Source organism: Lynx rufus, unplaced genomic scaffold (assembly GCF_022079265.1).
Source record: "Lynx rufus isolate CCGP_SWC_20201006 ecotype Redwood Valley unplaced genomic scaffold, mLynRuf1.p SCAF_10, whole genome shotgun sequence".
In the NCBI taxonomy this organism is placed as follows: Eukaryota; Metazoa; Chordata; class Mammalia; order Carnivora; family Felidae; genus Lynx; species Lynx rufus.
Window position 1 is genome coordinate 43,681,997 of NW_025814824.1, and position 27,832 is coordinate 43,709,828.

The following is a 27,832-nucleotide window of genomic DNA, read 5'->3' on the forward strand; positions in this document are numbered from 1 at the left end:
TCTTCTCCCTCTCCCCAGGTGGATGGTGACCTCCTGGTCTGCCTGTACGCGGAGCTGTGGGGGAGGTGTCCAGACCCGCCGGGTGACCTGCCAGAAGCTGAAAGCCTCTGGAATCTCCACTCCTGTGTCCAATGACATGTGTACCCAGCTTGCCAAACGGCCAGTAGACACCCAGGCCTGTAACCAACAGCTCTGCGTGGAGTGGGCCTTCTCCAGCTGGGGCCAGGTGAGAGGATTTTATTTGACAGATAAATCTAAAAGCACGGACGCTGCCAAAGTAGGAAGTAAAATGCAACCACTGCCACATTCTCTGTGATGTCAGACCTTTCACATCCCATCTGTCAATCAACTCACCTGCCCAGTATCCATCCTAAAGCTTAGAGTTTCTGCTCATTCTTGTCAGACACACCTCCCACAGCCATTACAGTTTTCCTATTGATTTCCCTCCCCCCCTGAGGTCTTCCCTTTCTCAGGCCATCAGCGAACCCTCAGCACCCCTTTCTTCAGACTCATTTTCTGTAAGGCCACCTCTCCTCACTATCTGTGCTGAGGCTGATGATTTAAAACTCCGATGAGATCCATGTGGGGACTGCAGTCTTATTCTGGGCCAGGGGTTCTCAACTGGGATACACAGAATCACTTGAGAAACTTCTTTAAAAGACCAATGTCCAGGCTGCACCTCCCGAAGATTCTAAGTCAGTTGTTCAGAGGCGGGATCTGAGCATGGGCAAGTTTTAGAAACTATGCAGGAGATTCTGGGGTGCAGCCATAGTAGAGAACCCCTATTCCAAGCCAAGAAGAGTTGAAGCCTAGGCTGGATCGCTTTGGAACCACCAACTCCCTTCTCAATTCTCAGCCAGAGGACAGCCAAGAAAGTCCTAGGTTAGCTTAACACACTGCAACAATGCAGGCTCATTGGACCCCAGGAGGGATGGGGCCTCTTCTAGATATAGGAAGGAACCACAGGACTCTCTCCATTTGGAGAGGAAATTTTATGTTTAGTGATGACTTTAAACATTAACACAAACTGAAGATTCTCGGTGGGGAAGAACAAACCTGAGCAATGACAGACACTATGCCGTGATGGAAGCCACCCTGGAGGCACTGATAGTCACTTTGCCATTGTTCTCGCATCATTTCTGGATCAGGTAGGACTGAGCATCAGTCAGAAATTCCCACTATAATTAGAGGCCTAGGCTTTCCCCAGTGCAGGTGCATAGGGTCTCTATTTAGCCAAAGTAGTTTTCCTACTCCTCTGACCCCTTCTCTGTTTTAGAATGCTGTTGGCACGGGGCGGGGACCAAAACAATTGAGTGTGGTGCTTGGGGGAAATAACATAATTGCATATGTTCTGTTCCTTTCTAAGTGTGTGTTCAAAACCTCCTGAGGACTTACTTAGCATCTAAAATCTGCCTGCCGAGGCTGATAATCAGCTAGTACCCACCCCACTATGTGGTAACAAGTATTGTTTGTCAGAGGCTGACACTATTGACAGGATAACCACTCTGGTCAGGCATAGTTTGTGACTGGTTGGTATCTGAAACATGCCATTAAGCATGGCGTGCTAGAACACCCCAAAACCACCACAAGGCTCTTAATTCTTTGTGTGTGTGAACTAATGTACCTGAACATCTTGGGCAGCTAGCAACTTGAAACTTGTTGGAACTGGCTCTCTGCACATTACTGCCTTCATGTTCCTCCATCCCCACCCCGAGGTGTGTTCTCTGGAAAACAATCACTTGGAATTTCCCATGAAGTTAATATATGCTGTAGCCATCTCTAACGAAGATCAAATGTTATTTGGAGGAAATCTGGCCATGCACTTGCATAAGCCATTCCTGTCCCAGGTGAGTCCTGGGATAATCTCAGCACTGGCCAATCAACACACTCGGCCTGAGTCTCCTTTTTGGCACCTTTACCAGCCCTCCCTTATTTCTAGTGACCCAATGTATGTGCTCCATAATTAAAGACGCATGAGCTCCCTTTTGCTCTGATGTCTGGGGGATATCATCTTTCTCTTACCTGGAAAAGCCCACTTCTGCTAGCTTTCATTCAGCCCAAGGCTTACTGCTTCTAGGCCCTCCAGGCTCACTGGCAGTTTGTGAAATTACAATTGGGAACAGATCTGGCTATACACGGGGGAGATGTTTTGCATTGTATCACTGAGGTCACTGAAGAGGACATACATTGTGCACGGTGATCATTCTCAGTGATTACTTTTTCTAAAAGAGAGGAAAAAAAGGTCCTTCCCCCTTCCTTTCCCTCAAACCCTCTCATCCCCTTCTTCTAAAACCTTGTAGGCAAGTAGATCTCAAGCTTTAATGTCAATCATTAAATCTTTAACCTGGATTTATTCTTAATGTGGATCTTGTTAAAAATGCAAATTCTGATATGACAGGTCTGGAAGTAGAGCTTTAGATAAAGAATTTTTTTACTGAGGTATAATTGATGCATGTCATTATATTTTCAGGTGTACAACATATGATTTGATATTTGTACACATTGCAAAATAATCCCCACAATAAGTCTAATTAACAACTGTCACCACACCTAATTAGAAAAAAAAATCCTTGTGATGGAGACTTTAAGATCAACTCTTAGCAACTTTCAAATATGCAATACAGTAGCATTAACTATAGTCACTATGCTGTACCTTACATCTGCATGCCATATTTATAACTGGAAGGCTGTACCTTTTGACGGCCTTCACATACTTCACCTATCCCCACCTCTGGCAATCCACAGTCTATTTTCTGTACGTCTTATGGCTGGGGGAGGTTTTGTTGTTTAGATTCCACATATGAAACCACACAATATTTGTCTTTGTCTGTCTGCCTTAATTGACTTATGCCCTCAAGGCCTTTACATGTCATCACTAATGGCAAGATGTCATTCTTTTTTTGGATAAATAATATTCCTCTTTCTCTCTCTCTCTCTCTCTCTCTCTCTCTCTCTCTCTCTCTGTGTGTACACCATATTTTCTTTATCCGTTCATCCACTGATGGACACTTACGTTGTTTCCGTATCTTGGCTATTATAAATAATGCTTCAATGAACATGGGGGTGCATATACCCTTCCAAGTTAGTGTTTTCATTTTTTAATAAATACCTAGACATAGAATTGCTGGTTGACATGGTAGTTCTATTTTTAATTTTTGAGGAACCTACATACTGGTGTTCATGGTAGTTGCACCAATTTACATTCTCACCAACAATGCACAGTGGTTCCTTTTTCTCCACATCCTCACCAACCCTTGTTATTTCTTGCCTTTTTGATATTAGCTATTCTAACAGGTGTGAAGTCATATCTCATCGTGGTTTTGATTTGCAATTCACTGATGCCTGGTGATCTTGAGCACATTTTCATGTTCCTGTTGGCCATCTGTATGTCTTCTTGTGGAAAACATCTATTCAGATCCTCTGCCTTTTTTAACTTGGATTGTTTGATTTCCTGCTATTGAGTTGTAAAAGTGCTTTATGTATTTTGGATACTAACCCCTTATCAGATAAATGATATCTTCTCCCACTCAGTAGGTTGCCTTTTCATTTTCTTAATGGTTTTCTTTGCTAATGTAGTCCCACTTATTTACTTCTGCTTATGTTGCCTTTGCTTTTCATGTCAGATTCAAAATATAATTGCTGGGGCTCCTGGAAGGCTTAGTCAGTTAAGCCTCTGACTTCAGCTCAGGTCATGATCTCATGGTTCGGGAGTTTGAGCCCCGCATCAGGCTCTGCGCTGACAGTACACAGCCTGCCTGGGAGGCTCTGTCTCTCCCTCTCTCTGCCCCTACCCACTTGCTTGCTGGCTCTTTCCCAAAATAAACTTTTAAAACGTTTATTTATTATTTATTTTTTTCCCAAGAATGATGTCAAAGAGCTTATTGCCTATGTTTTCTCCTAGGAGTTTTATAATTTCAGGACTTAGGTACAAGTCTTTAATCCACTTGTAGTGAAATTCTGTGTATGGTGCAAGAGTCCAATTTCACTGTTTTCCACTTGGCTATCCAGTTTTCTCAGCACCATTTATTGAAGAGACTATCCTTTCTCCATTGTATATTCTTGGTTCCTTTGACATAAATTAATTGAGCATATATGCATGGATCTAATTCTGAGCTCTCTGTTCTGTTCCACTGACCTATGTGTCTGGTTTTATGCCAAACTATATTGTTTTGATTACTATAGCTTTATAGTAGTTTGAAAATAGGGAGCATGATGCCTCCAGCTTGTGTTCCCTCTTAAGATTGCTTTGGCTATTTGGGGTCTTTTGTGGTTACATACAAATTTTAAGACTGTTTTTTTTTTTTATTTCTGTGAAAAATGCCATTGGAATTTTGACAAGGATTGCATTTAATCTGTAGATGGCTTTGAGTAGTATGAACATTTTAACCATATTGATTCATCCAATCCACAAACACAGAGTATCTTTCTACTTGTGTCTTTTTCAATTTCTTTCATTAATGTCTTACAGTTTTTCAGTTTACAGGTCTTTAACACCTTGGGTGAATTTATTCCTAGATATTTTCTTTTTGATGCAATTGTAAGTGGGATGATTTTAATTTCTCAGACAGTTTATTATTAGTCTAGAATTACAACAGACCTTTTGTACTGATTTTATATCCTACAACTTTACTGAATTGGTTTATTATTCTAACAGGTTTTTGATGCTCTTTAGGATTTTCTATATAAAATGTCATCTTCAAATATTAACAGTTTTACTTCTTTCCAACTTGGATGCCTTTTATTTCTTTCTCTTGGCTAATTGCTGTGACTAGGACTTCCTATACTACATTGAATAAAAGTGGCAAAAGTGGGCATTTTTGTCTTGTTTCTGATCTTGGAGGAAAGGCTTTCAGCTTTTCACCACTGAGAATGATGTTTCCTATGGGCTTGTCATATAGGGCCTTTATTATGCTGAGATACATTCCCTCTGTACCCACTTTTTTTCTATTTTATTTTTTATTACTGAAGTATAGATGACATGCAATGTCATTTAGCTTCAGGTGTAGAACATAGTGATCCCACAATTCTATACATTACTCAGTGCTCAGCACAATAAATGCAGTCACCAGCTGTCACCATAATTACAATATTGCTGACTATATTCCTTTGTGATGTACTTTTCATCTCTATGATTTATGTATTTTATAACCGAAAGTTTGTACTTCTTAATGCCCTTCACCTATGTCACCCATCACCTCACTCACCTCCCCTCTGGCAACCAACAGTTTGTATTTAAGCGTCTCTGTATTTGTTTTCTTTTTTTTTTTTTATTTTTTTTAAACATTTATTTATTTTTGAGACAGAGAGAGACAGAGCACGAGCGGGGGAGGGTCAGAGAGAGAGGGAGACACAGAATCCGAAACAGGCTCCAGGCTCTGAGCTGTCAGCACAGAGCCCAACGCGGGGCTCGAACTCACAGACTGCGAGATCATGACCTGAGCCGAAGTCGGCCGCTTAACCAACTGAGCCACCCAGGTGCCCCTGTATTTGTTTTCTAGATTCCACATGTAAGTGGAATCAAATAGCATGTATCTTTCTCTACCTCACTGATTTCACCTAGCATAATATCTTCTATGTCTGTCCATGTTGTTGCAAATGGCAAGATTTCACTGTTTTTTTTATGGCTGAGTAATAACCCATTATCTGTCTGTCTGTCTATCTATCTGTCATTCATCTATCAGTGGACACTTGGGTTGATTCCATATCTTAGCTACTGTAAATAATTCTACAACAAATATAGAGGTGCATACTTCTTTTTGAATTAGAGTTTTCATGCTCTTCGGGTAAATACCCAATAGTGGAATTACTGGATTACGTGGCATTTGTTTTTAATTTTTTGATGTTCTCCTATACTGTTTTCTGCAATAGTTACACCAGTTTACATTCTCAGCAGCAGTGCACAAGGGCTCCCTTTCTCCACTTATTTGCCAAAACTTGTTATTTCTTGTCTTTTTCATACTAGCTATTCTGACAGGTGTGAGGTGATATCTCATTGTTTTGATTTGATTTGCATTTACCTGATTAATGATGTTGAGCATCTTTTTGTGTGTCTTTGGGGCATCTGTATTTATTCTTTGGAAAAATGTCTATTCAGGTTCTCTGCCCATTTTTTCATTGAATTTTGTGTGTATGTGTTGAATTGCATAAGTTCTTTATATATGTTGGATATTAAACCCTTATTGGATATGTTATTTACAAATAACTTCTGCCATTCACTAGGTTGCCTTTTTGTTTTGTTGATGGCTTTCTTAGCTGTGCAAAAGCTTTTTAGTTTGGTATAATCTCAATAGTTTATTTTTGCTTTCCTTTCCCTTGACTAAGGATACGTATTCATAAATATATTCCTGAGGCTGATGCCCAAGAGATTACTGCCTACATTTTCTTTAAGGAGTTTTACAGTTTCAGGTCTCAAATTTATGTCTTTAAGCCATTTTGAGGTTATTTTTGTGTATGGTATAAAAAGTGGCCCAGTTTCATGCTTTTGCAAGTAGCAGTCCACTTTTTCCAGCACCATTTATTGAAAAGACCATATTTTCCCCCATCGTACATGCTTGCATTCTTTGTTGTAAATTGACCATGTAAGTGTGGGCTTATTCCTACCCTCTCTATCCTGTTCCATTAACCTCATGTCTATTTTTGTGCCAGTACTATACTGGTTTTTGATTGTTACGGCTTTGTAGCATATCTTGAAATCAGGGATTGTGATATCTCCAGCTTTGCTCTTATCTCTCAAGATTGCTTTGTATATTCAAGGTCTTTTGTGGTTCCATACAAATTTTAGGAATATTCTAGTTCTGTGAAAAATACTATTGATATTTGGGTAGGGATTATATTTAATCTGTAGATTGCTTTGGGTGGTATGAATATTTTAACAATATTCTTTAAATCTATGAGCATGGTATACCTTTCCATTTGTTCATGTCATCTTCAATTTCTTTCTTCAATGTCAGTTTCAGAGTAGAGGTCTTTCACTTCCTTGGTTAAATTTATTCTTACATATTTTTTGATGAAATTGTTTTCTTAATATTTCTTTTTGCTACTTTGTTATCAGTGTATAGAAATGCAACCAATTTCTGTGTATTAATTTTGTATCCTGCAACTTTAATGAATTTATTTATTCTAAGAGTTTTTTGGTGGAGTCTTTAGGGTTTTCTATGTATAGTACTATATGTCATCTGTGAATAGTGACAGTTGTATTTCTTCACCAATTTTTATTCCTATTATTTCTTTTTATTTTCTGCTGCAGCTAGGATTTCTAGTACTAGGTTGAATAAAAGTGGTAGGATTGGAAATCTCTGACTTGTTTTTGATCTTAGAGGGAAACCTTTCAGTTTTTTACCATGGAGTATGATATTAAGCGTGGGTTTTTCTTATATTGTCTTTATTATGTTAAAGTATTCCCTGTAAACCCACTTTGTTCAGCATTTTTATCATGAATGGATGTTGTATTTTGCAAAATGTTTTTCCCTCATCTATTGAGATTATTGTATGGTTTTTATTCTTCCTCTTTTTAATGTGATATATCATATTGGTGCTTGGAAATACTGAACTCCCTTTGCATCTCTGGAATGAATCCCACTTGATTGTAGTGAGTGATCCTTTTTAATATAGTTTTAAATTTGGTTTGCTAATATTTTTGAGGATTTTTGCATCTATGATCCCCAGGAATGTTGACCTATAGTTGTCTTTTTTTGTAATGTCTTTTGTCTGGTTTCAGTATCAGAGTAATGCTGGCCTAATGGAATATGAAAACTTTCCTTCCTCTTCTATTTTTTTGGAGTAGTTTGAGAAGACCAGGTATTAACTCTTCTTAAAAAGTTTGGTAGAATTTGCCTGTGAAGACCTCTGGTCCTGGACTTTTTTCTGTTGGGAGTTTTTGATTACCAAATTCAATTTCATTACTAGTAATTGGTCTGTTCAAATTTTCTATTTCTTCCTGATTAAGTTTTGGAAAACTATGTTTTGGGGAATTTACCCATTTCTTCTAGTTATCCAATTTGTTGGCATCTAATTTTTCATATTATTCTCTTTATAATTCTTTATATTTCTGTGATGTTGGTTGTTATTTCTTTTTTGTTTCTAATTTTGAATCCTTTTATTAATGAGTCTAAGTAGAGATTTATCAATTTTATCTTTTCAAAAAAACCAGCTCTTGGTTTTCTTGATCTTTTCTATTTTTTTTTAGTCTCCACTTATTTCTATTTTAATCTTTATTATAGCTATACTTGTACTAGCTTTAGAAAAATAACAAAGCCCTGTTTCTTTAGGTATAAGGTTAGATTAAGACTTTTCTTATTTCTTATAACAGGCCTACATTGCTATCAACTTCCCTCTTAGAACTGCATTTACCGTGTTTTAAAGATTTTGGAAAGTTTCCATTTCCGTTCACCTTTGTGTATTGTTTGATTTTCCTCTTTATATTCATTGACCTATTTAGTGTTTAGTAACATATTGGTTAGCCTTCTTGTATTTGTGTTTTTTCCATTTTTTTATTGTAATTGGTTTCTAGTTTCATACCATTGTGGCTGGAAAAGATGCATGATTTGATTTCAGTCTTATAAAATTTATTGGGACTTGTTTTGTGGCTTAGCATGATCTATCCTAGATAATGTTCCATGTGCACTTAAAAAGTATATGTTATTCTGTTTTTGAATGGAATGTTCTGTATGTCTGTTAGATCCATCTGGTCTAATGTAATTCAAAGCCATTGTTTCCTTGTTGATTTTCAGTCTGGATGATCTATCCATTGATGTAAGTGGGGTGTTAAAGTCCCCTAATGTTATTGTATTTCTGTCAATTTCTCCCTTAATGTCTGTTAATATTTGCTTTATACATTGAGGTGCTCCTATGTTGGGTATGTAGATATTTACCATGGTCATATCCTCTTCTCAAACTGATCCCTTTATCATTATGTTATACCCTTCTTTGTCTCTTGCTACACTCTGTTTTAAAGTCTATGTTGTCTGATATAAGTACTGGTACCCTAGGTTTTTGTGGTTTGGTTTGGTTTTGTTTCCATTTGCATGGATGATCTTTTTCCATTCCTTCACTTTCAGTCCATATATTTTTTGGTCTGAAGTGAGTCTCCTGTAGGCAGCATATAGATTGTTCCTTTTTTAAAATGCATTCAATTGCATTATGTCTTTTGATTGGAGCATTTAGTCCCTTTATATTTAGTTACTGATAGGGTATATACTTATTGCTGTTTTGTTTTGTTCTTTTTGTTCCTTTCATCTTCTGCTGCTCTCTTTCCCTATAGTTTGATGGCTTTCTTCAGTATTATGCTTGGATTCCTTTCTCTTTATTTTTTGTGTATACATTAGAGGTTTTTATTTTGTAGTTATCATTGAATCCATATATAACATCCTAGGTGTATAGCAGTCTAATTTGACGGACACTTATGTTCAAACACATCCTAAAACCACTAAATTTTTTCTCCCCCTCCCTGTTTTATGTATATGATGTAATATTTTACATCTTTTTATTTTGTGCATCTCTTAACTAACTTTAGTAGATATAACTGAGTTTTACTACTTTTGTGATTTAACCCCTCACTGGCTTTGTAAGTAATTAATCTACTACCTTTACTATATGGTCACTTTCACCGGTGAAGTTTTTTCCTAGCATGGCCTCTTCTTCCCACTTAAAAAATTCCCTTTAATATTTCTTCTAAGGCTGGTTTAGTGGTGATGAACTCTTTTAAAATTTGTCTGGAAAAACTCTCTCTCCTTCAATTCTGAATAATAACCTTGCGAGGTATTCTTTGTGGTGGACTTTTTCCTTTCAGCACTTTGAATATATCATGCCACTTTCTTTAGGCCTGCAAAATTTCTGCTAAAAAATCAGCTGATAGCCTCATGAGATTTCCCTTGTATGTAACAGGTCGCTTTTTTCTTGGTGCTTATAAGATTCTCTATCTTTAATCTTTGCCATTTTAATTATTGCATGTCTTGGTGTGAACCTCCTTAGGTTCATCTTGTTTAGGGATCTCTCTGCTTCCTAGATCTGGATGTCTAGGAAGTTTTCTGTCTACCCCCTCCTGGGATCTGTAACCTATTATCATTTTTTTTTAATTTTTGCTATTCAGCTTGGTTGTTTCCATTACCCTGTCTTCCAGATCTCTGAACAGTTCTTCTGCATCTTCTAATCTGATGATTCACTTTAGTGTATTCTTCATTTCAGTGAGTGGGGCTTTATTATATTTTCTGTCTCTTTGTTGAAATTCTTGCTGAATTAATCTCTTTTCTCAAGTCTAGTGAGTATCTTTACCACCAGTACTTTTGTGTTGTTGGGGTTTTTTTGGGGGGGGGTGTTTTTTTGTTTTTGAGAGAGAACATGAGCAGGGGAGGGGCAAGGGCAGAAGGAGAGAGAGTATCCCAAGCAAGCTCCATGCTCAGCACAGCCTGATGCAGGGCTCAATCCCATGACTGTGAGTGAGATCATGACCTGAACTGAAGTCGAGTCAGATGCTCAGCTGAGCCACCTAGGCTCCCATACCACCATTACTTTAAACTCCTTATCAGACATATTGCTTATGATGTTTCATTTAGCTTTTTGTCTGTGGTTTTGTCTTGTTCTTTCATTTAGGAACTGTTCCTCTGTCTTATTTTGTCTCTGTTTATTTCTGTGTATTAGGTAGGTCTCCTGGTCTTGAGAGTAGTGGTTTTCTGTAAAAGAGGTACTGTGCTTCCCTATAGCACTATTCCCCAATGTAATCAGAACCAGTTACTCCAAGGATTCCCTTTGTGGGAGCTGCGTGCATCCTCTGGTTGTGGCTGAGCTGTGATTACTCTGGACACACTACTGGGTGACACTGGCCTGCAGGCCAGCCAGCTGCAATGACCTGCTTTGCGTAATGTGTGTATACTGTGCAGGGTTAAGGCTGTTCAGAGGCCCAGCTACAGGCACTGTAGCCATGCTGATGGGTGGGGCTGGCACTTAGCCTAGCTGTCTGAAATTAACCTCTACTACAGCTGCAGGCACACCAAAGGACAGGGCTTTCTCTCTGTGCATAAACTATGATACACCAGTGTAAAGGGATTATTCACCCCCTTCCCAGGTCACTTTTGAGTTGCACCAGTCCCTGCCAGGGCTGCCTGCCAGGTGCAATGGGGCAGGAGCTACTTTGGAGAGATGCCTGTCTTGGCAGGTGGGTTGGTTGTACAGAAGAATGCTAGGGTGTGGCATGCAGTACCAGCAAGGTAAATGGAGTGTTAGCTGGATCCCCAAACATCCTTTTAGAAGATAGCAAGAAAAATGCCCACAAGCATTTTTGTTCCCAGAGAAATCTGCAAATCTCTGCCCTCCAGCATACATTCTAAGATTAGTCAATTAATCTCCTTCACATATACTTCAGGTGCTTTTCAAACTGCTGTTTCTGTGCTGTGTGTCAGGCCGCTATTTAGCATGCTGGCTCTTTAAAGGTGGGGACTCAGTTTCCTATCACCCTCCTGCCCTCCTGGAGCTAATCCCTGCTGATTTTCAAAGGCAGACTTTATGAGGACTCATCTTCCTAGTGCTGGTCCCCAGGGCCAGGATTGTCCAGTGTGGGGTTTGCTCCCCCTCACTTCTCCATGCCTGTGACGTCCCTCCCATTTGTGGTTAGTCACAATGGGGGTTTGGTTCCTAATGACCACCTCTCCTACCCTTTTTGATGTGCCCTTCTATGATTAGCTGTGGAAGCAGTCGTCAGGTTGTTTTCAGAGTTATTTGCCTAAGTGTAGTTGTTATCTCAATGTGTCTGTGGGAGGAGGTGAGCTCAGGATCCTCCTACTCCACCATCTTCCAAATCAAGAATAGATGTCCCTCCTAAATACCTTGTCAACAAGATACATATCAGGTCCTCACCATGTTGCAAATCTGGCCAGCCCCCTGGGAAGAGGCACTGCTACATTGTGACTCTGAGTAAGCAAGAAGAGTAGCCTCCACAAGAATTGATGACATAAGCCAAACTCCTTATGGATAAGCCTAGGACAAAAAGCCTCTGTCACCCAGGTGTTTCTCCCCTCTGCCCACTTTGTTCAGAGTTTTTATCATAATGGAATGAATTTTCTCAGATACATTGCATCTACTGAGATGATCCTATTATTTTAACCTTCCCATTGTTAATGTGTTGTATCACTTTGATTTTCAGATGTTGAACCACACTTATGCCCTTGGAGTAAATCCCAGTTGATGGCGGCACATGGTCTTTTCAATGTATTCTTGAATTTGGTTTGCTAATATATTGCTGAGGATTTTGGCATCTATGTTCATCAGAGATGTTGGCCTACAATTTTCTTTTCTTGTGTCCTTTTCTGGTGTTGGTAATGCTAATCTCATAAAATGAGTTTGAAAGTATTCCCTTCTCTTCTACTCTTAGGAGGAGTTTCAAAAGGATTGTTATTAATTCTTCTTTGAATGTCTGGTAGAATTCACCAGTGAAGCTTTTTGGTCCTGGACTTTTGTTTGTTGGGAGGTTTTGATTACTCAATGTCCCTAGTAGTAATCAGTCTGTTCCAGTTTTCCCTTTTATCAATAATCAGTCTTGGTTTTTAGAAATTTCTTTCTTCTAGGTTGTCCAATTTGTTGGAGTACTATAATAATAGTCTTATGGGGCAGGGGCACCTCAGTGGCTCAGGTCATGATCCCAGGGTCATCGGATCTAGTGGAGCCTGCTTGCGATTCTCTCTCTTTCTACCCTTCTCCCCTGCTCATGCTCTTTATCTTTAAAACAAAATTTTAAAAATAATAATAGTCTATTATCCTTTATATTTTTGTGTTATCAATTGGAAAAATCTCCTATTTCATTTCTGACTTTGACAAACCTCTAGCTAGAGTCACCAAAAAACAGAGGACTCGGTTTTATTTTTTTCAAAGAACCAGCTTTTAGTTTCACTAACTTTTTCTATTATTTCTGTTCTGATCATTGTTATTTCCTTCTGCCTACTAACTTTGAGCTTTCTTTGTTCTTTGAGGTGTAAGTTAGGTTGAGATTTTTGTTTCTTGAGGTTGGCAAGCATTGCTATGAAATTTCCTCTTAGAACTGATTTTGCTGCATCCTTTAAGTTTTGGTATGTTGTATTTCCATCTGTCTCAAAATATTTATTCTCTTTTAATTTCTTCTTTGATGCATTGGTTGTTCAGTAGCATGTTGTTTAATCTTCACATATCTGTGAATTTTCTTATTACTATTTTCTAGTTTCATACCATTGTGGTCAGAAAAGGTGCTTTATATGATTGTAGCCTTATTAAAACTTATTTTGGCCTAATATATGATCTATGCTGGAGAATGTTTCAGTGTACTTCAGAATAATATATATACAGTTGCTTTTGAATGGAATGTTCTATATTTATATCTGCTAAGTCCATTTGGTATAACATGTTGTTTAAGGTCAATGTTTCATTATTGATTTTCTGTCTGGATGATCTATTCATGAGTGTGAATATTAAAGTCCCCTACTATCATTGGTGTCTATTTCTTCCTGTACATCTGTCAATATTTGCTTTATATATTTAGGTACTCCTATGTTGGATGCATAAGTATTTACAAATGGTCTCTCCTCTTGTTGGATTGACTTCTTCATTAATAAGAGAAAAAGATTGCCATTACATAGTCTTTTTTTTAGGTCTATTTTGTCTGAAATAAGTATAGCTACCCATGCCTTATTTTAATATCCAGTAATATGGATTACCTTTTCCATCCTTCACTTTAAGTGTGTGTCTTTACATCTGAAGAAATGGGCCTCATTTTTTTTATCCAGTCACCTAAGTCTTTTGATTAGAGCATTTATAATTAATTTACACTTAATATAATTATTGATAGCTATGTACTTACTGCTTTTTTGTAGTTCCTGTTCCTTTCTTCTTCTCTTACTCTCTTCCTTTGTGGTTTGATGACTTTCTTTAGTGATAAGCTTAGATTCCTTTATCCTTATCTTTTGTGTATTCACCATAGGCTTTTGCTTTGTAGTTACTGTGAGGTGTACCTACAATAACTTATATCTATAACAATCTATTTTAATTGACATCAACAAATTTGATTCCATTCTAAAGCTCTCCGTTTTTACTCTGTCCCCATTTTGTTTTTGATGTGACATTTTACATCTTTTTATCTTGTGATCCCTTAACTAATTATTGCATTTAGAGTTGTTTTTACTACTTTTGTCTTTTACCCTTCATTCTAGGTTTATAAGTATTAATCATTACCTTTTCTATATATTTACCTTTACCAGTGAGTTTATACTTTAGGGGCACCTGGGTGGCTAAGTCAGTTAAGAGTCCAACACTTGGTTTGGGCTCAGGTTATGATCTCTTGGTTTGTGGGATCGAGCCCTGCTATCAGCATGGAGCCTGCATGGGATTCTCTCCTTTCTCTCTGCCCCTCGCCCTGCTCACACACACTCTTAAAACAGAAAAGTGAGGTTTTACTTTCATATGTTTTCTACTTACTCATTAGTAACCTTTGTATTTAGGTTAAAGCTGGCCCTTTAGCAATTTTTGTTTATATTCACTTTTGCTACTTACATTTCTTTTGCTACTGAAGATGTTGAGCTTTTTTGGCTGAAATATAATAGACATAGGATATCCTCTTTTAACATTTCTTCTAAGGCTGGTTAAGTGATTGTGAACTTCTTTGCCTGTCTGAAAAACTCTGATTCTGAATAGTAATTTTGCAAGGTAAAGTATTCTTAATTGCAAGTTTTTTTCTTTCAGCAGGCTGCAGGTAAGAAGACAATGATACAGTATATTCAACATTTTTGCTAAAAAAAAAATCTGAGAGTCTTAATAGGGTTCCCTTGTATGTAACAGATTGTTGGGGTTTGTTTTTTTACCGATTTTAATATACCCTCCTTATCTTTAACCTTTGACATATTGTGGGTCTCTTTGGATTCATCTTCTTTGGAGTTCTCTGGGTTTCCTAGATCTGTTTCCTTCCCCAGGTTAGGGAGGTTTCCAGCCATTATTTCTTAAAAAAGTTTTTTGTTCCTTTTTCTCTCTGACCCTTCTAGGTCCCCTATAATGCAAATGTTGGTATATTTGCTGTTGTCCTGTAAGTTCTTTAAACTATCTTCATAGTAATTTCATTTTTTTTTTTGCTTCTGTCATTGGATGAGTTTTACTGCCTTATTTTTGAGGTGACTAGTCCTTCTGCTTCATCTGTTATTGAACCCTTCCTGCATATTTGTCAGTGTAGTTACTGTGTTCTTTACACAATTAAGAATAGTATGTGACTTCTACTTGGTACTTTCTTATATTTTCTATCTTCTCACAATGTTGACTCATCCTTATTCATCCATGCTGAATTTCTCAAAGCTTTCAGGTGATGCCAATGTTATTGGTCCAAGGACTACCCTTTAAAGAGTAGCAAGCCTTGAGGCATTACAAATTATAGTGTACTGTTTGATCTCACAATCCTGTTGATATTTGCCTATTGGTGATATTGTTGGGATGTGCTTCAAACTATGGATGTCCTCCAAGATTCCACATTCCACTCTGAATGAAAATGGCAATTGTTTCTGAGAACAAAATCCTGTTGGAATAGTTTCATGCAAATACCTGTTCCTTCATGTGCCTACTACTTTGAGTCTATGGAAACCATGCTGATTTTAGTCTAAGTAGTACTAAGACTACTTTCTCAGCTCTAACAATATGGCTTCATGTTCATAATTCAACTTTCTTCTTTTAATACAACATACATTTATGAGGCACCTGTCTTGTGTGGGGAATGTGTTCCATAAGAGCACGTGTGAAGGAATGAAACTGAAAGCATCCCCAGAATGTTTGCATGAAAATTAGGTGAGAGTTAGAAATATATAAATGTCGCTGGAAAACAGGTGCAAGATCATGAGAAGTCTTGTATGCTGTATGAGGAGTTTGGATTTTATTATAAATTCCACCTTGTTTGGAGGCAACTCTCTTAGGAGTATCACAGTCAGAGTTATATTTTTAAAAGATCATACATTCAGCAGTATAGTATTTAATTGGGAAGTGATAAGACTGGAGAAAGAGAAACCTAGTTGTGCTGATAGAAATGAAGGCAATGTAAATGGAGAAGAGAGTCTGTGAAAGTGTGATTCGTGTGGCTTCAGTGGTGCTTGAATATCATAGATGAGAGAGGAAGAGGAAGCTGACACTCAAGTTTATAAAAGGACTGAACAACTAGGTAGGAATACAGAAAAGAGAGAGTGAATTAGGTAAGAAACTATTTCGAACATGGTGATATGTTTGTGAAATATCCAATTAGATATTTTATTAAGCAGTTGAATGTAGATCTGGGACTTAAAAAGGTAGTATAGATGAAGAAAGGCACAGGATAGAACTTTCAAGAACACTAATCTGCAGAAATAGGAGGGGGGGGGGGGAATAACCTAATGAATAGAAGAAGAAAGTATATTCACAGAGCGTAACAAAGAAGTTTCCAGAAAGAAGAAAGGATAAGGGGTATCAAAATGGATCGGAAAGAACAAACAAGAAAAACATTAGCCAGTACCCACGGGAGCTTGACTGACAGGTCTGTGAAGGGCAGTTTCAGTGTGTCAATGGCACTTAAGGCAGTGAGTAATTTACAGTTGTGGCCAAAGGACATCAGCAAAATGACAGACTAGGTAGCCATTCTCCCATGGAAACATCAAAAAACAATCAGAAATTGGCTGAACTAACCCTATAGGAGGAAGAGCCTACAACAACCAAGCAAACACCGAAATAAAGTAAAATCACCTTCAGAAAAGTAGGAAATTTTGTGGCATTTTCACTCACGCTTCCCCATCTATTCCCTAGTATGGCACTGTCATGGTGTAGAGGCATCAGCAGTCCATTTCCCTCCTTCAATCCATAGGGAGCATAGAAAATCCTGTCTGCAGTGTTCTAACCTGTCAGGGAACTGCCTAAAGGAATGGTTTCTGTCTTCTTTAACTCAGGTATCAAATGAGGAGAAAAAGGCAGCCACTAGTTGTGAAAGCTGTAGGGGGACTACAGACCTGCAGACACCTAGGGCAAGAGATTACAGATAAAGACATAAAATAGAGCATCGAGGGCCCTGAGAACTTGGGTTAATTTCCTAGAACATCTCACCCCATTAGAAAGGAGCCAGTTGTACAAAGGAATTGAGAAAGCTACATGCAGGTCTAGGCAAGACATATGCTCCAAAAAGACCTGAGCATATCCTAAGTTTTCATCACAGGCTTGATTCCTAGGCACAGAGACAGCATGCAAAGACTGGGAGAGATGTTTTTTCAAATGTTCCTTAAGAAGGAAAACAGGAAAATTCACAAATATTGGGAAATTAGAAAATACTTTGAGACAAGTGAAAATACGAGATGTAGAGAATGCAGGGCTAAGAGAAAAATCTATATTTGTAAATGCTTGCATTAAAGAAAGACTTGAAGTAAACAACCTAATTTCAGGCCTTAGGGAACTAAAAGAACAAGAGCAAACTAAACCCAAAGCCAATAGAAGAAATAATAAAGACAAAAGTGGATAAATATATTTATAGTTTGTAAATAAAAATCAGTGAAACCACCAGTTCTTCCAAATTTAGCTACACTAAGAAAAAAAAGTATTAAAATTTGAAATTAAAGTGGGAACACTGATTTTACATAAATAAAAAAGATTATATCAATACTATGAACAATTGTACACCAACAGATTGGATGACCTCCATGTAAGAATTTCCTAGAAACACAACCCACCAAGACCAAATCATGAAGAAATAAAAATTTGCATATACCTATAACTAATAAAAAGATTCAATCAGTAATCAAAAACCCCACACCAAAGAAGAGCCCTGGACAAGATGCCCTCACTGGTAAATTCTACCTACATTTATTCTTCCTAAAAATTGAAAGGGAGGGAACACTAACACTCCATAACTCATAATATGAGGCCAGGATTGCCCTGATACCAAAGCCAGGGGAAGACAGTACAAGAAAACTAAAGACCAATATAATATCCCGTTTAATTTTTTTTTAATTTTTAACGTTTGTTTATTTTTGAGAGGCAGAGAGAGAGAGGAAGACAGAGAACTTGAAGCAGGCTCTGAGCTTTCAGCACAGAGCCCAACGTGCAGCTCGAACTCACCACCTGTGAGATCATGACCTGAGCCAAAGTCTGACGCTTAACCAACTGAGCCACCAAGGCACCCTTCCCTTTTAATTATTAATGCAGAAATTCACTGCTGTGAAAAGATACTCTTTTTTTAAATATATTAAGACTTCTTTTGTGGCCTAACATGGAAAAAAAATGTGTATTCGACCATGGTTGGGTAGAGTGTCCCATATAGGTCTCTTAAGGACAACTGGACTACAGTCTTGTTAAATTTTTTTATCTGTTGTTTGCTTGTCCTATCCATTATTGAAAGTGGGGTATTTTAAGTGTCCAATCATTATTGTAGAACTATCTATCTCTTCAGTTTGATTCATGCATTTTGGAGGTTTGATGGTTATGCATATATATTAATTGTTGTTAGAACTTCTTGGCCTTTAATCAATATATAATTTCCTTCTTTGTCTCTTGCAACAGTTTTGACCTAAAATGTGTTTTGTCTGATATTAGGATATCCATCACAGTGCTCTTTTGGTTACTCATTTTGCATGAAATATCTTTTTCCATCCATCTTTTACATTCAAAGTCTCTTGTAGATAGCTTAGAATTTGATTATTTTTTAAACCTATCAGGCAAATATCTGTGACTTTTGACTGGGGAGCTTTTTTCCATTTAAATAAGCTCTGATAGGGCGAGTAGCTCAGTAAGTTGAGCAACTGACTCTTGATTTTGGCTCAGATCATGATCTCAGTTTGTGAGGTCAAGCCTTGCATTGGACTCCTTGCTGACAGCACGCAGACTGCTTGGGATTGTTCTCTCTCTGCCCCTTCCCTGCTTGCACTCTCTAAAATAAAATTTAAAAAATAAAAATAAGGTAATCCCTGAGAATGAAGGACTAACTTTTGCCACTGTTTTTGGTATGTCTTCTGGCTTCCTCCACACCTCATTCCCTCCATTACTGCAGAATCCTCAACAAAATACTAGCAAATGAAATTTAGCAGCCTATTAAAAGAATTACACGCCTTCAGGTAGGACTTATTCTTGTAATGTAAGGAATGTTCAACATATGATAATTAACCACTATAATATATCACATTCACCGAATTAAAGGAAAAAACACATCTCAATTGTTGAAGAAAAAGCATTTGAAGAAACTCAAAATCCTTTTGTGATAAAAACTCAACAAACTAGTAATAGAAACTAACTCAAAATAAAAAAAGACCATATATGAAAAGTCCACAGCTAAAAAAAAAAACACACCACAGTTATAACTTTTCTCCTAAAGTGAGGAACAAGATGAGAATGCAATGCTCACCACTCCCATTCAACATAGTATTGGAAGTTCAGAGCAACTAGGCAAGGAAAAGAAAGAAAAGCCACCCAAGTTGGAAAGGAAGAAGTCAAATAACCTCTGGCTCATAGATGACATGATCTCATAGGTAAAAATCCTAAAAATCCCAATAACACCAGAATATGTCTCTTAGAGAATATGTTGCAAGATATAAAATCAATAGAAATCAGTTCATATCTATAAATGAATTATGAACAATCTGAAAAGGAACTTAAGAAAGTTATTCCACTTACAAAAATACTTACAAATTTAACCAAGGAGGTGAAAAACATGTATACTGAAAACTACAAAACATTACTAAAAGAAATTAAAGAAGACAGAAAACTTAAGATGTCAGTACTGCTCAAATTGATCTAGAGATTCAAAATCCCAATGGCTTCTTTGCAGAAATAAGAAAATCCATTCTAAAATTCAAATGGAATATCAAAAGCTCTTGAATAGCCAAAAAAAATCTTAAAGAACAAAGTTGGAGACTTTACACTTCCTGGTATCAAAACTTACTACAAAGCTACAGTAATCAAAACAATGGTAGTTCTGGCACATAGACCAATGCAATAGGATAGAGAACCCAGAAATAAACTTTTGTATATATAATCAGATTAAGTGTGCCAAGATCATTCAATGAGGAAAGAACAGTCTTTTCAATAAATGGTGCTGGGTAGCTGGATAACCATATGCAGAGAATGAAGCTGGATCCTTATTTTAACCATATATAAAAATTAACTGAAAATGACTGAAATAAGCTCTTAGAAGAAAATATAGGGAAGAAGCTTCATAATATTGGATTGGCAATCATTTTTTCGCTAGGACACTAAAAGTACAGTTAACAAACAAAAAATTACATAAAAGCTTTTCTTCATCAAAGGACACTACCAACAGTGAAAAGGCAACCCCCAGATTGGAAGAAATTATTTGCAAATCATATATCTGATAAAGGATTAATATCCAAAATATAGAGAACTACAACTCAACAACACAACAGAAAGCCTAGACTAGACATTTCTCCAAAGATATACAAATGGACAGTACACACAGGAAAAGATGTTTGACATCACTAACAATTAGGGAAATGCAAATTAAAACCACAATGAGATACCAGGTCACATCCACTAGGATAGCGATTATTTTTTTAAATAAAATTAACACATGTTGGTGGAGAAATTGGAACCCTTGTGCACTGTTGATGGGAATGTAAAATGGCACAGCTACTATGGAAAACGGTATGGCAGTTTCTCAAAGTATTGGACATAGAATTACCATATGATCCAGCAATTCCACTTGTGGACTAATGTTCATAGTAGCATCACAGTGGTCAAACGGTGCACACAACTGACATGTCCATCGATGGATGGATGGATAAACCAAATGTAGTGAGTACTTGCAATGGAATATTATTAGCCTTCCAAAGGAATGAAATTCTATACATGCTGCAATATAAATGAACCTTGAAAACGTTAACTGAAATAAGCTAAGCACATGGTAATTACAGGCCAATATCCTTGCTGCACATAGATGCAAAAACTCTCAACAAGATTTTCACTAGCCAGATTCAATAATATATTAAAAGAATCATACACCATGAGCAAATGGAATTTACCCAAGGGCTGCAAAGATGATTCAACATCCACAAAATGATCAGTGTGATACACCACATTAACAAAATGAAGGATAAAAATCATACCTCAATAGATGTAGAAAAAGCATCTGACAAAATTCAGTATCCAGTCATGATAAAAACTCTTAAAAGTGGTATAGAGGGAATGTACCTCAGCATAGTAAAGGCCATAGATGACAAGTCCACAGCTAACATCATACTCAATGGTAAAAAGCTGAAAGCCTTTCTTCTAAGATCAGAAACAGGAGAAGGATTCCCACTCTCCCCATCTTTATTTAACATAGTGTCAGAAGTCCTAGCTAGAACAAGTAGATAATAAAAGTGTCCAAATTAAAAGGAAATAAAACTGTCATGTTTTGCAGATGACATGCTATTATTATGAATAGAAAGCCCTAAAGACTCTATAAAAAGAAACTGTTACAATAAACAAATTCAGTAAGTTGCAGGATACAAAATCAATATGCAAAAACTAGCACCAAACTATCAGAAAGAGAAATGAAGAAAACAATCCGACATACAATTGCATCAAAATGAAAAATATACCTAGGACTAAATTTAACCAAGGAGGTGATGCAAGAATTATATATTGAAAACTAGGAGACATTTATGAAGGAAATTGAAGACACAAATGGAAATACAGCCTGTGCTCATGGATTGGAAGAATCAATATTGATAAAACATCCATATTGCCCAAAGCAATATACAGATTAAATACAATCCCAATCAAAATTCCAATGGCATTTTTCACAAAAATTGAACAATCCTAAAATTTGTATGGAACAAAAAATATATAGCCAAGAAATCTTGAGGAAGAAAAAAGCTAGAGACCTCATGCTCCCTAATTTCAAACTATATTAAAAAACTATAGTAATCAAAACCATACGGTATTGGCATAAAAACAGACATCGATCAATAGAACAAAATAGATACCCAGAATTAAACTCATGTATGCATGGTCAATTAATTTACTACAAGGGAGCTAAGAATATACCATGAGGAAAGGACAGTCCCTTCAATAAATGAGGTTGGGAAAACTGGACAGTCACATACAAAAGAATGAAAATTAACCACTATCTTACACCTTACACAAAAATTAATTCAAAATGGTCTAGGGGCACCTGGGTGGCTCCAAGGGTTAAGCATCTGACTCTTGATTTCAGCTCAGGTCACAATCTCAGGGTCTTGAAATTGAGCCCCGTGTCAGAATCTCTGTGCTGGGCATAGATCCTGCTAAAGATTCTCTCTCTCTCTCTCTCTCTCTCTCTCTCTCTCTCTCTCTCTCTGCCCCTGCCCCACTTGTGTTCACTGATGTGCTCTGTCTCAAAAAAAAAAAAATGGACTAAAGACTTGAACATAAGACCTGAAACCATAAAACTCTCATCATAAAACATAGGCAGCAAGGTCCTTTGACATAGATTTAAAACCAAAAAAAAAAAAAAAAAATACTGGCAATACCTGACACCAAAAGCAAAGGCTACAAAAGCAAAAATAATTAGAACTACATCATACTAAAAAGCGTCTGCACAACAAAGGAAACCATCAACAGAATGAAAAGGCAAGCTATGGGATGGGAAAAAAACATTTGCAAATGATACATTTAATAAGGGACCACTGTCCAAAATATATAAAGAACTCATGAAACTCAATAGCAAAACAAAAACAAAAACAAAAAAAATCCAATTTTTAAAATGGGCAGAAGATTTGAATAGACATTTTTCCCAAGAAGACATAGATGGCAAGCAGGTACATGAAAAGGTATCTTAGTACATAATCACCAGTTATCAGGAAAATGCCAATCAGAACCACCACAAGATATTACCCCACACCTGTCAAAATGACTATTATGAAAAAGATAACAATTGTTGGCAAGGATATGGAGAAAAGATAACCCTTGTGCGCTGTTGGTGGAAATATGAATTGGTGCGGCCACTATGGAAAACAGTAGGGATGTTCCTCAAAAAACTGAAAACAGAACCACCATGTGAACCAGCAATTCCACTTCTGGGTAGAATTTATCCAAAGAAAATGAAAATACTCAAAAAGACATATGTAACCCCATATTTATTCCATTATTTATAAATAAGATATTCAAGCAATCTAAGGGGCCAGCAATGGTGAATGGATAAAGAAATTGTGATATATATATATATGTAATGTATGTATATAATATGTAATGTATATATGTATTATACATACATATTATATACATGTATACACATATACATGTTATATACATTATACATATTATACACATACATATGTATTATACATACATATATGTGATATAATATGTATGTATAATGGAATATTATTCAGCCATTAGAAGGAAATCTTGCCATTTGTGACAACATGAATGGACCTTGAGAGCATTACGCTAAATGAAAGAAGACAAATACCCTGTGATCTCTCCTGTATGTGGAATCTAATACAAATGTGCACATGCACACACATACACACAGAATAGATTGGTAGGAGTTGCCAGAGGCAGGAAAATAAAAGGTAAGAGAAATGGGTGAAGGGGGCCAAAAAGAAAAAATAAGATTTTTTTTTAAAGATTTTTACTTATAATTTTGAAGGTTAACAGCTCCCCGGTGGACACTTGGGAGTCTAAAGATCCCCAAGAGATTTCTTTCAAAAGTGACCTCCACGAGATGTCTATCGCCTTACTTTACTCAAATAGAAAATTTTGGCTAAGGATCTGCTGCTTTGGTACGGGGTATTTACTGTGATAGTCTGGCTCCATCAACTCTGGGAAAAGTTTAACAATCTCTCTGAGCACATAGCAGGAGAATGAGCAGAGACAGTGCATACCTAAGTCTACTCCTGTTCATCTGCGCTGGGTTTGACCTTGAAAAAATGAAGCCAAAGAAAGGAAAGAAATGATGGACTAGTTAACTTGGATGAATTTAGCAAGAAAACAAACCAAGTTACCCTTTGGACTGAAGGGGTGCTTAAAAGTCTTCTGCTCTGAAGCTTACCACACCACACTCTTAGTATATTATGCCAAGAAACCTTTTTATATGGTTAATCTGGGAGGGAGCTGACATTCTCCGACTGGCTCTACACTACCATTAGCCATTTGCTAACAGAAGGCTCGTAGACCACAGGAAAGCTAACTATTCCACTATGGCACAAAGAGAAGAAAATATGCCAATGTTTTTTAGTTGATATACAAAGAGGAGCAAGATGAATGATCTGAAGGCCCCAAACAAAATGCGGCAGAAGGGTTCTGTGTTCCATGCAGGCTGAGCATCGCAGCCTCTCCCTTGACTTGGCTAACATTATACATGCCTCCTTTATCTGCTTCCCAGTGCAATGGGCCTTGCATCGGGCCTCACCTAGCCGTGCAACACAGACAAGTGTTCTGCCAGACACGGGATGGCATCACCTTACCGTCAGAGCAGTGCAGTGCCCTTCCAAGGTAAGAGAAAGCCGTGGACCTCCTTTCCCCAGCCCCTGGGTCAACAGCATGGAAAGACAGCGTTAAGTGAGTGTTTCTCCTCTAACATCCCCTTTCCCTTTCGCCCTCCATTCTCCCCAGGCCATTGTTCTCCCTAGAAATAGATGTGCTAAATGTGCCAGGGTGGGTGCGCTCTCCTCTTTTGCAGACAAAGAGTGCAGAAGGTGCTATTCCTTTGAGGGTGGCCTGATACCGCATGAGATCTGCACTAGCCCTAGGGTGCGCAGGAAGTTAGGGCTACGAAGTGACTGCCCGATCTCAAGGGCTCCACCAGCCCCTCACTCTTGTTGGCCTTCCTATAAAAGTGATGCCGAATGAGGGCTCTTATCCCTGAGTCTCAACCTATCGTTCCGATCCAGTCCCCATTCCCTGTCATGCGTTCCTGTGGCTATCCCCTTGGGGTGAGGGCTCACCATCCCCGCCCAAGGCCCCAGCCCCAGGCTCTGCCTCTGCCAGCCCCCATCCTGGACAGAGTTTATTCCTGGGTCATACAGCAATACAGACTGTGTACCCATGAGGACGCAGAGGGCCAATCAGAGCAGTTGTCCTTCCGAGATCTTACAACCCCTCACTGATGGAGCAGAGACCAGAACCCAGGTCTGGTGGCAATAGAAGTGCTTGAGCAGTTGCCCAACATTCTTAGGTTTGCGACAATGTCTTCACATCTGTTCCCCAGTCCCGTGCCCACAGAGGCAGACCCTAACCCCGCCACCCTCGTCCTGCAGGCCCGTGAGCACCCAGAACTGCTGGTCAGAAGCCTGCAGCGTACACTGGAGGGTCAGCCTGTGGACCCTGTGCACGGCGACCTGCGGCAACTATGGCTTCCAATCCCGGCGTGTGGAGTGTGTGCACGCCCGCACCAACAAGGCAGTGCCTGAACACCTGTGCTCCTGGGGCCCCCGGCCGGCCAACTGGCAGCGCTGCAACATCACCCCATGTGAAAACAGTATGTTCCAACCCCAAAGAGTCTTCTGCCAATTCCCCACAGGGCATCGGGGGCAGAGGGCAGTCCCCAGGACTGACCCTGAGCGTAGGGCATTGGACCAGGTTTCCCAAGGATTGTGAGCTGGGGCCAGAGTTGGGTATGTTCACAGGGGTGCATGCAAGTGAGCAAAGATGTGTATACGCATGTCCAGGCCATGAAAGATGGCTGAGTGTGCCCCCAAGGGCTCGATCTTGGCCCTGAGCAAAGCCAGGTACTATTAGCCAAATGCTAAACGAAGTCAGCCTCCAGCTCACCCGCAGTAGTTTGGCTGGTACCCAGGGGACGACAACCAGTGCCTCCTGGGGGCCGGGCTACTAGACAGAAAGCACCGTTTGCACTAGAAGAGCACACAGAGTGCCTCCTGCCCAGCTGGCCTTGCGCCCATCATGGCTCTGCTTCTCACAGAACAAGGACCGGCTGCCCTCCCTCCTTCCCAACCCACGGGCACCCACCGGAACTGTGCAGGAGCCCATGCCCTTGAGATCTACTCTTTCACCCCCTCCTCCCTCAAGTCTGGATCCTCCTCTGCCCAACACCGGCATTTGTATCCCAGTTGGATATTTTTTCTTCCTCTGGACCCAAAACAAACTGGAGGTCCTTCCCCACAGGAAAGAAGACAAAGTATGAGACAAAGAATACAAAGTTTTTAAATGTTGCCATGCAGTTTTCCCCTAAACGGGGCCTCTCTGAGCATGACATTTCCAACGCTGAGGCAGATGTCCTGTAGGCAAATTGTCCCACTGCCTATACACTGGGGAGGGATGATCTTTGTTCTCTGTGTGGTGCTGACCCATCTTTATGTCAAGAGCTCACCACAGTTAGCACTAATGTTCAGTCAAAGTATTTCAGACTTCCTATGTTGGTCACAGAAGTCCACAACCCAAATCAGCACCAATAGCTAAGGACCATCTCGTTTGTGCCAATACTGAACAAGAGGCCACAGTGCTCGGGCAAGACATGGTCAGGGGAAGGAGTAGAGAGGCTTGGGTGGGCAGTGTTAAACTTTCACGGAGGAAAGAAGGCTCACATTCCAGGGGATGAGGCCATCAGCCAGGGCCTCACTCGCACACCACGTCAGAGTGGCACAGCATTGAGTCCTTCTGGGAACCAGCTCGAGGAGAGCCACTTAAATACCACGGGGAAAGGCCAGCTTGCCTTAGAAGGTCAGGCGGTCCCGAGGAGAGGGAGATGAACAGCACCCTCCGGAAGGAAGCGTGCCATCAGGAAGGCAGTAGAACAGGCCGAGGGTTGGGCCGCGTCAGCCGGCCAACAACGGCAGCCTGTTGGCAGGCTGGGAGGCAGGTGGCTGAGTGCCACCAGAGCAAGGCCAGCCCAGAGATGCTGGACAGCAGGGGCCCCTCCAGCATGGGAGTCCAGTGCCCAAGGCAGACCCCAGGAAGCACCCAGTGGCCACAGCCTTTAGCTCCATTTCACATCTTTCTTTTGTCCCCTTTCCCAGTGGAGTGCAGAGATACTACCAGGTACTGCGAGAAGGTCAAACAGCTAAAACTCTGCCAACTCAGCCAGTTCAAATCTCGCTGCTGTGGGACTTGCGGCAAAGCGTGAAGACAGGGCCCAGGGAAGAACTCTACCCTGGCCACACAGAGGACTCCCGCCACCACCTTGGACAGAACTTAAGCTCTCTTCGTTTATTTATTTATTTTCCTCTCCCCACCCCCGCCCCACACACCCTCGTCCAACCTCCTCCCCCACCCCAGACATGAGGACCTCAGCATGTCCTCTCTCTCGGTTCACTGGAGAACAGAATGTGGGGGAAAGACAAGGAAAGGGGTCTACAGGAGGTTGCAGAGCAGACGCCTCGCCTTCCCAAACCCAGGTCCCGAAAAGGCGAAAAGGCGGAGGAAGAGGTAGGCGTGGCTCCTGGGGACAGCAGGGAGGCAGAGCCAGTGGCAGACGAGAGATGGGAGGGTAGGCCACAGAGCGTTTGCAAAGCATTGGTACAGACTCCAGACAACCAGCTGTGTCTTTCCTGGCAGCACACCGTCCACACGGGAGTGTGCTTCTGCTTTGTGTCCTCCTCTGCCTCAGCCTTGGGAAGAGCAGGCAGGGAGGGGAGGACACCATCGGAAGGCAAAACCCAGGCCAGAACTCAGCTCTTCTGCCGGGGAGCGTCAAGAACTCCAAGCCCGGATACAGAGCAGTAAGGAGGAGACCATCCAAGTAGGCCCGAAGCACACTTGATGCAGAAAACCACGTGGGGGCTGGGGCGGGGAGGAGACAGAAGCAAAAAGAAACCTGTGCATGGTCCTCAGTGGGGAAGTGCAGGTAGATGGGGAGGAGTGAGGAGGCTCGGGGAAGGGGCCCTCTGGATTCTGCTGCCCTCGCAGAGAGCACGCTGCCTGCTAGGAGACCTGCCCTCCCTGAGGTGCAGGGGAGTCC

At 39.6% G+C, this 27,832-nt stretch overlaps 1 protein-coding gene across 1 annotated transcript in view; it reads left to right on the top strand.

Annotated features, from left to right (window-relative positions):
* The window catches only part of ADAMTSL1 (ADAMTS like 1), an 878,428-nt gene extending 851,430 nt beyond the window's left edge, over positions 1–26,998 (top strand). Inside the window, exons 27-30 of the mRNA XM_047098171.1 lie at positions 19–226; positions 24,299–24,408; positions 25,173–25,393; positions 26,892–26,998. Coding sequence (XP_046954127.1) covers positions 19–226; positions 24,299–24,408; positions 25,173–25,393; positions 26,892–26,998 — 646 coding nt within the window. The remainder of the gene's footprint in view (positions 1–18; positions 227–24,298; positions 24,409–25,172; positions 25,394–26,891) is intronic.
* The last annotated feature ends 834 nt before the right edge of the window (positions 26,999–27,832 follow it).